Raw genomic sequence first — 14,775 nt, forward strand, 5'->3', positions numbered from 1 at the left:
CTTCTTGTAGAAGAGATCTACCAGAGGCCCTACACCTCTGGGAGACACTGGAAGATTTTTTTAATTTCTTTTTGCATCACTTTAAAAAGAGGGCTGATTCCTTTGTATTCCTGAGCAGTACATTTGGCTCATTAAGCTGAAATCAGTTCAGCACAAGTGGGATCAGAGAGAGAGGAGCCCTTGGGAAATATGGCCACAATTTGCATGTGGCCGTGAGCCATTACGGTTATTTATTTTTCCCTCCTGACATCTGTGTATTGTATCTTTTGAGCCTTACTTACTCTTTTGGCAGGGTTTTTAAAAGAATGTTTTGTGCTTGTTTGTTCATATGCACATTGTAGCTTTATCCACATCTGCGTACAAGTCCTGTTGAACATTAAGTGTCTAAATGTGAAGGTACTTCAAGTCAGAACAGAATTCCACATCTGCTTCAGAGTAAGTTGCTATAGCACAAGAGATTGAGCTTGGTAGCAAGAGCTTTAAAAAAGAAAAAAGAAGAAAAAAAAAAACACCAGGCAGCCAGATGTTGTCCAGCATCTTTGCAGAGTGCCTTTGTTCCTGATGCAGCAGTACTCTGCTAGCCCAGCAGCAGACTGACTCAAGCCTGCCGCATGAGGTGAAGCACAATGAGAAGTGCTGTGTTATTTCAGTGGGAATCAGCACAGTGCTGGCCAGTTGTTACCTACTGCAGAGTGAGGTAGGGGATGCTCCTGTGGTACTCCTATGTACCCCTCCAATTTGTCTCTTGTTACTATTTTAAAGTGACCCATGTATTTAAACTCAAGGTAATTACTTCTTACACTTATAGTCATGGAGTCATAGAATCCTTAGAGTTGGAAGGAACCTTTAAAGGTCATCTAGTCCAACTCCCCTGCATTGAACAGGTAATAATCTTTACATCTTGTGTTTATGCTATAATGATGATTCTTTGTTTATTCCAAGATGGAATTACTGTGGTGACAATAGTGGGTTTAGTTTTTTATCCTGTATGAATATTTTGCCATTCATTCATACAGATGGAGTAACAGATAAAATACCCATATATCATAAAGCTTCATACAGTTCTGAGGGTTTCGGTTCTCCTGTAACTTGGCTGGATGAAAACAAACATGCAAAAAAATAAACTGAGACATCTGATATCCAGTCTCTAGAGTATCTATCTCTTCATTTTCATTCTGAAAGCAAGGCAGACAAATACAATTTTTTTTGGCAGAGAGAGTTACCAGTCCCAACTAAATGTCAGTTTATTTGCTTTGTTAGGAAAGCACTTGTCTTCTGAGAAAATTAACAATATAAACTCAATGTGATCATTATTAGAAGGTGTGATGGGCTTTCTAATTGGAGGCTGAGCAAGTTCTGCTCTTGATGTTGCTGAATTTCTTGTACACTGCATTTTTATTGTACAGGCGGAGCTTTGTGAAGACTTGCTTGTACTTGGATTGAACAGTCCAGAATCTGAATATGACCAACTAAAGCCTATTCCCTTCTTGATGTATTATTATATATTTATTTTTTTAATCATGTGTTTTCTCTTTGTCTTCTTGTTTCACTTTTCTATTCATATTCTTATTTCTTTTGGTCCCTCTTGTTTTTGTTCTATTGCTTTGGGTTTACAAATTTTCTTAGACATAAAGCTTTGTATACTCAAACTCATTTGTCAGGGAAAAGCCCATCTTGAGAAGATGAATGAACAATTTGTTTCAGTGCTTGTTGTACACACAAGTATATACAATTCTTGAAGGCAGAGGAAGGTAGAGAAGAGCGTATTTTTATGTATGCTTTTTTATTTGGTTCCAGGAATTAAATTGCTATGCCTTGTCTTGTCTGAAAGACAGTGACAGGATGTGTATCCTAGGGAAAAAATGGAGAATGCAAGGTGGATAATAAGCATCTAAGTGTAACACAGAATGTAAAAATCATGGGAAAATGTCAGAATATCAAAACAGAAAAACAAAAAATAAAATAATGATTGATGTCTCTTAGAGGTAGCTCAATATTTGTATGGTCTGGACATGATTTTCTGCCACGCTCTTCTGTCCCAAATTGATTGAGCTCCCACTTTCTGTTGCATTTTCAGACATTTTTCATTTTGGCGTTCTATTTGATAGACCCAGTGTCTTCAGAAGACAGCAGCTGCTTGCAAAGTTCTGGTGCAGAATTTAGATATTTCCTTTAGTTTATGCCTTTCTTTAAATCGATACCCACTTTTGGAACTGTGTTAGCTTTGTGATGGCATAATAGTGTTTGCATCTTTAACCTTTTTGCTTAGGCATGTAATAGTAGTAGTGCTATCTTGGTAACAGTGTTTGGGAGGGATAGTGGAGAAGTAACTGAATAATGCTGACTTGAAAATTAAACCACTGTATGTTGTTTGATAGTTATATTTGTCTCCAGATATGCCTTGCAATAACACGGATAATTTGATTTGTTAATTCTTTTTAGATGGAATTGATTAAAAACATAAGCACTGCTGAGCAGCCCTATTTATTCACTAGACATGTTCATTTCCTCAACTTCTCAAGGTAAGGCATTTTTTCATTTAAAATATTTTTCATTGGTTGTAATTCAGAGATTATATTCCCTTCTTTTTCAAATATAAGCAATACAATAGATCTTTTTTCTGGCAATGAAAGTTGCATTTGGAGGGGATTTTTCCTGCTGTCTCTGCTACCAAGTAGTTATGTACAGTATGTTCTTGAAAATCCAGAAAACTGTTGCATGCTTTTACCCCAGGGGTTACTTTGGTTTATAATATTTCCAGCCAACATGTATGAGGTGACAACCTGGGTCTTTAGGCTGTGTATTAGTGCTTTAAAAGTGGCAGCAGACTTTCCTGAATGTTTCATCTCTGTGTGTTAGTCTATGAATGAAAACTCCACTAAGTTATTGATAATGTTTGTACTTGGGCTTTTATTTAACCAATTTAATTTTGTATTGGTAAAATAGTCCAGATTCTGTAGAATACAGATGTATAAACCTTGCAAATGAATTACACTCTGTATCATGAGAGTGTAATCTTTTCTGTAATAAAAAGTAGCAGCTATTTAAAATACACAGTAGGACTCTAGAGACATTTATAGCATAGAATGTGAAGAAAAATGAGTTTGGATGAAACTTCTGAGGAATTTTTGGAAGGATGTGAGTGAGTTGTGCCAGTTAGCATTAAGCCAGGATACAGAGGTTAAAGCTAACTGCAGATGATTATTGCCCGGGCTTTAAATTTAATTTTAAAATTATATTCAGGATCTGTGCCATCTGTGCTACTAATTTGGACTCCTGGTGTGTAGATAAAAGAATTTCTGCAGAAGTGTGAATTTTCTAGAGGTCTTTGCAGAAGCTTGCCTAGCTGCCCAGTGTTTTGCTTATGCAGTAATGTTAGTGCATCTGCTTTGAGTGTATGGCTTCAGGCATGGGTGGAGAATGTGTAGTAAGGAAGGTGTTTTTTCAGAAAATACACTATTTTGAGGAATTGGAAGTTCATCTTGCCTGTAACTGAATATGGGCATGATTTCATTGCACGAAAACCTGAGGAGTTAAACAGAATTTTGATCTTCTGTAGTTTGATTCTGCAACAATTCTGTTTACATTATTTTTAAATTATAAAACTCATTAGAATAGGACTTCACATCTTTGGTAAATAATCTCTTCTCCCAGCTGAAATGCAGGATCAAACAAGTAGCATGCCTGAGGGTCGAAGGGAAGTTCTTGAATGAAACTGATTTTTCACAGATGGTACATAGCATTAGATATATGAGAAAAATATGAACATGTTTACCTCTTGCTCCTCCTATGATTCCATTTCCTATAAATATGATACATCCTTGTCACGCAGGTAATGTCTTTATTTTGTGTATACGTAAGATTAAATTTGTCTACACTTTTCTTCCAATGCAGATTTGTGACAATATATAGAACTACATGAAATGTATAAAAACATTTGCAGTTTCCTTTTGGTTGTTACTTGCAAACCTGAAAAATGTATTTTTCCTTTTACTGACAGAGATTTGTTTTAATTAGCAGCTCTCTGGTATGAAGAGACTGATTAGTAATTTAAATGAAATATCATTTAAGTTCATCAACTTTGCTTAATTTAGGTTTAGCATTTTGTAGTGTTTTCTGATAAATGGAATATTTGTGAGAGTTTTAGTCTAGTTTCAAAATTTATTGGTGGTGTTACATCTAATTGTGATGTCAACATAAAAGCCAAGTGATACCATAAAAATTAAAAGAAACAGCATCAAAGTATCAGTGTGATGTTTTGAGACTGTCAACTCAAGACCTTATGCAACATATGTTAGTGAGAAGTCAGTACAGTGGAGAGTGGAACAGAATCATAGGATCATGGAAAGACTTAGAATGGAAGGGCTATTAAAGACCATCCAGTTCTAACTCCCCTGCAATGGCTAGGGTTGCCAATGACGAGATCAGCTTGCCCAGTTTCCCATTCAACCTGCCCTTGAACACTTCAGGAGTGGGGCATACGTAACTCCTTTGGGCAAAAAGTACAAGATAATACAGCCTAAAGATTAAAGAGGCCCACTTCACAAGGAAAGGGACCGCACTTTCTTCAAGGCATTATAGCAGAACCATTCTGAGAGATAACAAAGTTTTTCATGGACAGCCATGCTGGGCATTAGTCCAGCAACCAAACCTACTTCTCATTTTGTATTTTATACCATTGGAACTTAGGGCTTTATTTGCAGAAAGGGACAGAGAACACATTATTCTCCTTTTACCTATGCTTACTGAGGAGACAGATAGAAGGTAAAGGCAAAAGTTATCTTCACCACTCTTCCAGTAAGCTTCAAGGTCATTCTTTTTTTCTTTTTTCTTTTTTAAACTTCTTTCAGAATCCACAGGGGTTGCTGTAAACAGTTTTAAGCATATAGTTGGGTATTAGAGGAGGAGATATAACATAAGCAGAGTCCTGCAAAACAGAAGTTTGCTTCATCTCCAGTTTTTGATGCCTCTCAGCTTCCCAAACGGTAGTAAGAAAAATTAACATGCTTTTTGTTTAATGTCTCTGATGTGAATAACAGCATTCACAAATCATTTAGATTTTCCTCTCTTGCAACCTGCACCTGCTTATGAACTTATCAGCACTTAAAGCTCTCTGAATATTCAGAAAACATGTCATTTACTTGTGCTATTTAGGTTGTTTCCAACTGGAGGGAAAAAAAAAAAAGAGAAAGGAAAAAAAGGCCTGTATTGCCTATAGCTTCTTTCCAGAAAAAAATCTCCTGTGGAAGGGAACTAAGGCTTAGATCACTGATGAATTTGAGCACAGGCATGTTTCAGAGGCACAGTTAGTTCTGCTGAATAAAAATTCTGAAAATGCAAAACTATAGTGCTTGCCAGGAACATTTTCCTCTCTCTTTGAAGAACGGTTTAAAGAGTGTGCGCTCCTTCAGCTGCAGTCACTGAATCTTCGCTTACTTTCCTGTGTTCTAGTCTTTCTTTAGTTTGGTATTATCTTTCCTCAATTCAAAATAGTACAGAGGCAGATAAAAAGTTAAGTCTCAACAGAATGCATTAAATCAGAAACATTAACTTTTACTGACATAAATCTAATAGACTGCAGCTTCAAACAGGAAAGATTAAAAAAAAAGTGTGTTTTCCCCTATTCTCTGTCATGAGGGAATTTGTGTGTGGCATTTGTCATAGACCAGTTAAGGAAAAAGTTAGCAGCATTTCACAGTCTGTGTTTCCAGTCTACCCTGTGCAGATAGGGCTGGCTTTAGGAAACATCCCTATGTTCCATCCAGTCTGTTTCAGGACAATTGCTTTGGGGAGGATGGAGCTGTTTATTGTATTCTTTGAATATGATTCTGGAATGATACTTTTCGTTATGGCTCCGTAATCATCATCCTGTTCGGGTAATCTTAAATGTTTGACTGACCTATTCATATCTGTCTTTCTTCTGATAATCCCACTTTGAAATGTTCTTATTTATAGAAATAAATGTTTTGATGCTTTTTTACTTGATATTGGCTGTTGCTGGTGAGGCTTGCTGAGCATGTTTTCTTGCTCTTGATTGGAAAAAAGGTATATTTCTCAGAATTCTTCCATAAAGCATCCAAGATGTTTGAAGCCTTCTAATGACACTGACTCCACCACTTCCTTCGGTACTTTGCTCCAGTTATCTGTCAGCTTTACAGTTACAATGGAAATTAGTCACAATAATTTGAATTTCTCTGTGTTTTGCCAGCAGGATTTAGATTCTCATTTAATTAAATGTTTTCTGTTCTCTGGTGCTTGTCACCGTGCATCCATCCACTGCTGTCACTGCTGTTTCCAAACACCTTTCAGTCTTCCTTTTGATAACAGCAGCTCTTAATTCTCTTGCAGTTAGGTGCTTTCCTCATCCATTTAATACTTCTGTATTCTTCTCTGAAATTTCTTCAGTATCTCTGTAGTCTTTATAGAATGTAAATGATCAGGTCCCTATTCCAAACTAGTATAAGCTTTATTCATATGTATGCACTATGGGAAAAGGAATAATCATACTCTAAACAGATAGGAAAAAAAAGTAAACAATCAAGAAAAGAAAAAAAAAACACCATGAATATTTCTTAGCAGCTCTCATGTTTACACTCTCTAAAATTACATTTTCACCAGAATAATGTGGCCTCTTAGAGTGAGTTATTTGGAAAACGACTCACTGTTGTTTTCTAGACTGCTTTGGCCCTTTTTATTAAATGTGTTATTCCAGGAAAAAGCAAGAGGGGCACAAGTGTTACAAAGTTACCCACCTGGTTGGCCAAGGGAAGCTGGTTAATGTAATCTTTTTCAATTTCAGAGAAGCTTTCAACATTGTTTCTTGCAGTATTCTTCTGGAGAAAACATCCCACTTACTGCTAGGCAGAAACATAATGAGAGGGTGAATGGTTGCCTAATGGGTCAGATCCACAGGGTTATAGTAAATGACCAGACTGTCACTAGAGGAGTTTTGCAGTGCTCTGTTTTAGGACCAGTTCTTTTTAATGTCCTCGTAAAAACTTGGATGAAATACTCAAAGTTATACCAAGTAAGCTTGTGAACAACACTGAATTGGGAAGACCTGTTGACTCCCTTGAGGGTAGAGAGGACTTGCAGAGATCTTGACAAATTAGAAGGCTGAGAAAGACATGAAATTTAGCAAGAACAAATGCTAGAGCTTCTGTACTTGGGACAGGGTGGACCTCTATCTATGTTCAGACTAAGGGATGAGAGGTTGGAAAGCAGCCTTGTGGAAAGGGATCTGGGGGGCTGAAGGCAAGCTGAACGTGAGCCAGCAGTGAGCCGTGGCAGCCAGAAGGGCCAACTGTACCCTGGAGTGGGTCAGGACCTGCACTGCTACCAGATGAGGAAAGAGGTTGTTCTGTTCTCTGTGTGTGCAGCTTCACCTCAAGCACTGGATGCAAGTTTGATCACCACAAGGTAAGGACATAAAACTTTACAAAGCACACAGAGGAGGGCTACAAAAGTGGTTAGGGGTCTGGAGGGCAAGATTTATGAGGAGCAGCTGAGGTCCCTGGGTTGGTTCAGCTCAGAGCAGAGGAGCTGAGGGGAGGCCTTGTGGTGGCATGCAGCTCCTCACTGGGAGCGGAGGGGCAGCACTGAGCTTTGCTCTCTGGTGAAAGGGGAGGATCAGATTGGGATGGGGGAAAGGTTCTGCACCAAAGGGTGGTGGGCATGGAACAGGCTGCCCAGGGCAGTGGGCATGGCCCAAGTGCTGGAGTTCAAGGAGTGTTTGAACAATACTTTCAGGCACAGGATTTGATTTTGGGTGGAGCCAGGGGTTGGACTTGATCCTTGTGGATCCCTTCAAACTCAGAATATTATATGATTTTAAAATAGTGGGTCCTTTTGTGGCATCTTTCATAAAGTCTTCTATGTCTCTGAATTCAATTTTCTATATTAATATTGCTGTGGAAAGCTTCCAAAATGTTAATCACTAGAAAATACTTAAGAACATCTATGCTAGAAAAAGGAACAGGTTTATATATTACTACTGCTTTTATTAAGATTGCAAGTGTTAGTAGAAGATGCAAATAACATAGTGTTAGGCTGCAGAAGCTTTGAAGAACTTTGAAGAACTCCAAGCTTTGAATAGCTTGGAGAAGCACAGAAAGCTATTTCATGATAGCTGCAGGTTGCTCACTGTGCTTCATCATAAATGCCTGTGGTCTGTTTATTTAGGATGAGAAAAATCAGGCAGGAAGAAGCTTCAAGATTGTGGAAAAGCCCCACTTGAACTCTTAGTAAAATCTCCTGATTAATTAAATAGCTATTACAGTCTTTGGGCAAGCATTCAAGGTCCTTGAAGTGTGCTCCAAGTGTCACAGGTTTCAGAGAAGCAGAATATTTGCAGGAACGCATATAGGGGCACTGAGGCCAAACTGTGGTACAGAATGAATCAGGGATTGGGAGAACTGCACAACTCCCAGTGTGGATGTGGTAAGGCAGCTTTCCTCCCAACACCTAACTGCAGTAAGTGTGCTTGGATCTTCAGTGCATGCACTTACAGCCCCTAGTTCAGGGAGAACTGGAAACTTGCCTGCTCCTTCCCATCTCAGGATGAATGAACTAAAAATCTAAAACTGTGCTTCTGTCAGTGACTTTTGTTTACATAAAGGTTGACTGATTAGGTCAGGATAAAGTCATAGGTAGGCGAAGCATTGAAAAGACCACCCAGAGAGAGAGACGGGCTTTTTCAGGTTTTGCTGAAGCAATGAATTTTTCACTTTCTGCAGGAGTCATAGACCACTGGGGAATACCTCCTTTAAAATTTCTTGTGATGTGGTAAAGAGATGCAAAGAGTTAAAGCATGTACTCAATTTAATCATTTTAATTAGCTCTTAGGTTTCAGTTCAATATATCTTATTTGTTTGAAGCCTGAATGAATTAATGCTCAGCAGCAGGACACATTCTCTGTGCTGCTGAGCTGCTTCCCTGTTCTTTCTTTCAGTTGCAGTGTAATACCTGCAGTGTGTGTGTGTTTAGTATCTGGGTGGGTGCATGTTCTTGAGAAGGGGGGGCAATGCATTCCTTTTAGCATAGTTTTCTGAGGAATTAAGACTCATACAGGAGTTTCAACTGTTGTGCCTATCTTTCCAGTTTCTCCCCCATGCCCATTTCCTGAATAATTTCTCAACCCGTTGACCAGTTTCTAGTCAAATTTGGAAGGTCAGTAGAGGGCTCATAGACAACTGCATTTCTTCAAATGCCCCTGCTGATGGAGAGCCAAGCCAGACAGAGCTTGCAGACATTTTGCTCAGCCATTGCCAGTGGCCACTACTGCTTGGATGCCAGCCCCAGCTATGCTATGTTTTTCCTGCTTGGTGCATGAGGCATGTGGCGGGCAGGCTGTGAAAGGGAAGATCTCTTAAGTCTTCTGCTCCTGAGGGTACTTGCTTTTAGTCACTGTCTTCAATATAAGAAGTATTTCTGGTTTTCTGTTATTCATTAGTTGAACTAATGTGCAAAGTCCTTGTTTTTCTTGTAAAATCGTTTTTGGTAAACAGTCCGTATCAGCATTACTGACTTTATATTACTTTTTTAAACAGATGCAGTGGCCAACACTAACTGATAAAAATGAATCTGCTGTAGGGACAGACACAGTCACATGCAGTGATGCTGATGAATTTAGACTTTTCTTCAATTCATACCAGAGTTCTGAATTATGAATAGCATTATATCACATGCTGTATGAAGGCAGATGAAGGCAGACAGAGATTCACTTTGAATAAACCCAAAACCGTAATTAATTTCTGAGTATTGTTCGGGGTTTATTTGTGGGTTTTTTGTTCAGTTTTTCACCAGTTATGCATTTCTTCTGATACAGAAGCAGCTCTAAAAATGACAGCTTAACACAGCACTTTGACATTACAGCATTCCCTTTTCATGGGTTCTATAAAATAAAAAATAAAAAAGCCAGCAAACAAAAAGAACGCAAATCTTGAAAAATTAATTTGCCTATATGTCATGGGAATCAGCTGCATGTTTAAAGTAGGAGCACTTTGTACTGGAAGGTTGGTATTTGAAAACCTTGCGTGCTAGATTGTTCATCGTTTGAACGGGTTATGTGATACATCTGCTATTTTTTAAAACTGAGGTATCGTGTTTTGGCATGACTTAACCTGTGCGTGTGTTCTCTGGTCCATTGATTTGGAAATAGAATTTCATTTTTAAATTTTTTATAGACTGGTGAGAGGTCAATAAAACTACGAAATATTTGTTATAACCCTCACATTTATGACCAACTTGAGAATTCTTGTTTCTCCATTTCTCAGGAGCTAAAAATACCACACAGAATGCAGGTGTTTGCAGAACATACATATTACATGCTTTAACTATGCACAACTAGTTTTTGAAAAAAGCATGCTGGGCTAATGCATGGAGCTTGTCCTAGAATATGCAGAATGGTTTTGTCCCTTCAAGGACAAACTAAAGTATACTTTGTATGACCTTCAGTAGTTCAGTCAACTTGCACTGATTCTGTAAACTCCGTTGCTGGGGGGGATTGGGCTCTTCAAATGCCTCCTTTACACAACATCTTGAAACAACAATTGCAGCCTGAGTTTATCTACTAAAGTAGTTTCATGTTGTTGATTATTTTTTTTCTCCTTGAAGAAAAAACATACACGCCTAGGAAATATCATTAAAAGTATGTTAAGAAAAAAAGTTACTACCCTCTAGGTAAGCCCTTAAAAGTAGGGAAATGTCAGCTAAATCTATGTGCTCAACTTTAACACTGTGTCCTTATGTGTGTTCATTACAATCTATATTTTTTGCTAACACATCATGAAACACTTTCTACCACCATGTGAGGTCCACCTTGTAAAGTACACATTTCATGAATGGCCACATGGTGCTGTATACTCCCTCCTACACAGTTTTTCTTTTTTTATACTAATTTTTTTTAATGATCTGACTGTGTAATGATGTTTTTTAACTGTGGCTAAGCTTTTTAACTGGAAGGCTAAGCACAAATCTAACATGCAGTTTGACCTTTGTATGGGCTAGGGGGTTGGAGGTTTGTGCTGTTGTTTTTTGAGGGTTGTTTCAGTTGTGTGGGTTTTTTGTTTTTTGTTTTGTTTTTTTTGTTTTGTTTTTTGTTTGTTTTTTTTTTTTTAGAAAACATTGCTCCATAGCGAGTTTTTCCAGTTTTTAAGATCAACTGATTTAGAATTTATTTCCACAGATTTCCTGCATTCTTCACATAGAAGACGTTTTAGCTTTCATTTAGCTGGCGATACACTATCTTCTGAATAGAAGTCATTACTTGAAATCTAGTTAAGTGTGAACTGAACGTCGGTGGGTTCAATGCTTAAATTACACTTTCTACTGTCATTTTGGTTTCTATGCTCACTTTTGTGCTGTAGATTAAATTTTGTAGTAAATTAGTTTAAGAAAGATGTTGATTACTCGGAGTCCAAGAAGAAAGTAAAAGAAAAGAGAGGAAAAAAAAATGACACGTGTGGAAAGCCTGAAAGGGCAGAGAAAGAAAATAGAGAGATGACTGGGAAAGCAGAAACAGTGAAAAGTTCTTAATATTATATAAAGACAAAGGGAAGATACTGTTCTTAAAATGTAATGATACCAGAAGTGGTGGTTTTAAATTGCACCTACAGAGTTCTAGATTATATGTCTGGGGAAAATGCTTGAATTACGGGAGCAACAAAGCAACAAAATAGATTGTACTTAACGATTTTGTAGTTGCTAGTGATAAACGCATGGTTGATCCTGCCTTGGGGCAAAAATTTGCATTACAGCAGTCCTAAGTCACTTCTGTATTCTTTCTCATCCTTCAGTAATGCATTATACAGACATTTTTCTCCTATGTAAGCTTTCATGTGTAAATTCTTATATGCTGCGGTGAAATCACCTCTCAGCCTCTTCTGGTGTTTTTTCCTTGTTTTCTTTTCGTGGTGAAGTTTCTGATCTTGACACTTTTTCATTGCAAGGTATCTTTTCCATCATCCTCGTGACTCTGCTCTGAACTTTGCACATGCTTTGCTTAGGAATGACTTGGAGCTTGGTTAGTGATCCTGTTAGTGCTGTGCCAGATCTTTGCTCCTCTCTGCTTCAATCTAGGATCGTTCTGGTCTGTAAGGTCTCCCACTGCTGGTAATCTGTGCAAGCATACCGTGTCCTTAGCAGAGTTGTTCCTTTCCTGTGAATGTCTCTCAGTGCTTGGAGTTTCATTTGCTGTGCAACAGTTTGTTGTTTGCTTATGTTCTTGCTTGCCCTGTGATTCAAGTGGCTCTATATCAGTAACCTGCTCCCTTCATTATCCTCTTCTTTTGCAACTTCATCATCTGAAAATGTTATCAGTGGTTTTCTGCTTTTCTTCTGACTCACAGATAAAAGTATGAAATAGCATAGATTCAAATACTCAAGCATGATGATATCCTCATATTCTTCTATCTGATGGTGATTGCTTAGAATTTCTCATTTGGGACACGGCAGCCACGTTTGCAGTATTGGTTACACTGACTTTTATATTGTGTGCATTGTAAAACAACGTGTACTACTAAGTTACAGCATGCAATGAAAGGCAGTTTTTCATTACTCCCAGTTTACTGCATTTCAGTTTCCATATGGACACCCTTAGCCTTGTCTTCAGCTGCTCTGTGACAGCCATTTCCATTAGACAGCTGGAGTCACCCTTAACAATCATGATAAATGGGTTCAGAGAGGAAGCTGAGCATGCAGTACTGAGCGCAGTGTAACTTCTGACCCTTGCCTGCATTCTTTGTGTGATAGCCTTCCTAAGAGGTCAAGTCACAAAATGTTTTGTGAATACATATCATAGATCTGTGATCTCAGTGAATTTCGAAGGCGGACGTTTTTCTGCACACCACGTTGGTAGATTTAATACTTTCCAAAGTTTTGTATCTGCTGGTCTACTGTTGGAAATTTCTCCTCATTTTCTGTTCTTCTATAATATACAACATCTGCTTTTGATGGAAAACTCTCTAAATTGTAAGGAAATGTCAATTAGAGGTCCAGAGAGGTCCTGAGCCAGACCTTCCAAAAGTCTTAAATGCTAGGTATCTGGAACTGATTGATTTTTAAATCACGTAGAGTTTGACTTAAGCTGAGATTGGGGTTGTGTCGATAATGAGTTTTTTCTCTCTTGTTTCCAGCTGTTACTTTGCATGAGATAAATGAAAACACAACTAGTCTTTCCTCTTCAAGTGTTACCTTTGCTTGAGTTGGGGATGCTTTACAGACACAGGCAAGACTTGTATCTGCGTTGGTGCTGCTCATTATGAATTTGTATTTCAAACTATTTTCATATCCTTAGCATGATGAAAGGCATAGGGGGAAAATAACTCACTGTATGTTTATTATGCAGGAATGTAAAAGGCTGGCAGAAATACAACATCAAATATTCTGGGAGATTTATAGGATAGTGAAACACAGGCCTGATGGTCTAAGCTGCTAGCTGTTCACTAGTCTAAGGCAGCTTACTAAGCTATTCTTTTGGTATTTTTTTACAATGATATTACCCACACAAGTCAATTCAGAAGCTCAAAATTCCTACTGTTGATGCCACAGTTCTAGAAGATGTAATTAATGAGTGCAATATTGTCACTTTACACCATTTTACTGTTAACCTTGAATCACTGTGCAGCTTGCATTATACCTTCCATTTGAGGGCAGCCCAGCCATGAATGCGGTCTTAAAACTAAAAAATTTATCTCAACTCACCTTTTTTCTTTTCCCTCCAGAATTCTAACAGAAAGCTTGAAAGCATAACTTCAGCACAGGATAAAGACACAAAATTATGACCGTAAGCTCCCTGAATTTGGAGGTTGGCAGAACCATGCAGCACCATGCAGGCAAGACTTCAGCCTGCTCCTATGGGAATTGTTGCAGAAAAGGTGTTAGCCCGTCCTTGGAGAGGGTTGGTGGAGCAACACCGAGCTGCCCATTGTCTCATGTACAGAGTGGTGTTGCTTTGCCAGATGTGTTTCTTGAGTTGTTACAAATTAGAAATTTTCATTTCTAATTCTGCAAATAAAGCACAGTTTCAGAAGACAGAATTTGATCTTACTGCATCTTATGTTCCAAAAAGCTGAAAGTTTTACGTGATTGTTTTTAATATGATTGCCCCTTGAAACTGTGCTGCAGATCAGGTAGTGGAGCTCTAACATAATTCATCTGTAGAGCTTCCTAGGTAATTGGGCTTTCAGCATGGTTGTATAGAGCTGCAAAAGGAAATTGTGCTTCCTTTCTAAGGACACTATGTGCCTATCCATATGAACATTAAGTCACTGCTATTTCCTGTTTGCTTCCATTATACTGAACTTGCAGCAACTAATTTAAAAGGATATAATTTACATTACAAGAGTAATAGGGAATCATAGTTCTTACAGATAAAAGGTTGAGTATCTTGATTTCCTCTATCTGTAGGGAATAAAAAAGCACACTTCTGTTTGTGCAAAAGTTTTGTGCTGAACAGAAGTGCAGCAGCCTTCTGATGTGAAGTAATAGGTCTGACATCATGTTTAACCTTTCTTAAAAAGAACTGAAACAATGAATAACAGGAGCTCAGAAATCCTCCATTCTGTAGTAAATCAAATTGCCTTGGTTGAATTTTTTGAATTCCGTAATTGTTTTTTTCTATTATTCTTAGCTTAGAAGGGGTTTGTAAGCTGTTTTGAGCAAAGGTTATGCTCATATAAATAATAAAATCATAATTCATCAGAGACATTTTTCTAGGGCAGACTCCCAACATCTGGCATATTTCTCAGCCTTCTTTTTCCCTACATTTTATTAAAA

The 14,775-nt window shown here is 38.0% G+C and overlaps 1 protein-coding gene across 1 annotated transcript in view; it reads left to right on the top strand.

Annotated features, from left to right (window-relative positions):
• The window catches only part of UST (uronyl 2-sulfotransferase), a gene marked incomplete at its 5' end in the record, with an annotated part of 157,817 nt that overhangs the window by 81,607 nt on the left and 61,435 nt on the right, over positions 1-14,775 (top strand). Inside the window, one exon of the mRNA XM_010707216.3 lies at positions 2,443-2,522. Within this exon, the coding sequence (XP_010705518.3) occupies positions 2,443-2,522 (80 nt within the window). The remainder of the gene's footprint in view (positions 1-2,442; positions 2,523-14,775) is intronic.

Source organism: Meleagris gallopavo, chromosome 2 (genome assembly GCF_000146605.3).
Source record: "Meleagris gallopavo isolate NT-WF06-2002-E0010 breed Aviagen turkey brand Nicholas breeding stock chromosome 2, Turkey_5.1, whole genome shotgun sequence".
NCBI classification, from domain to species: Eukaryota; Metazoa; Chordata; class Aves; order Galliformes; family Phasianidae; genus Meleagris; species Meleagris gallopavo.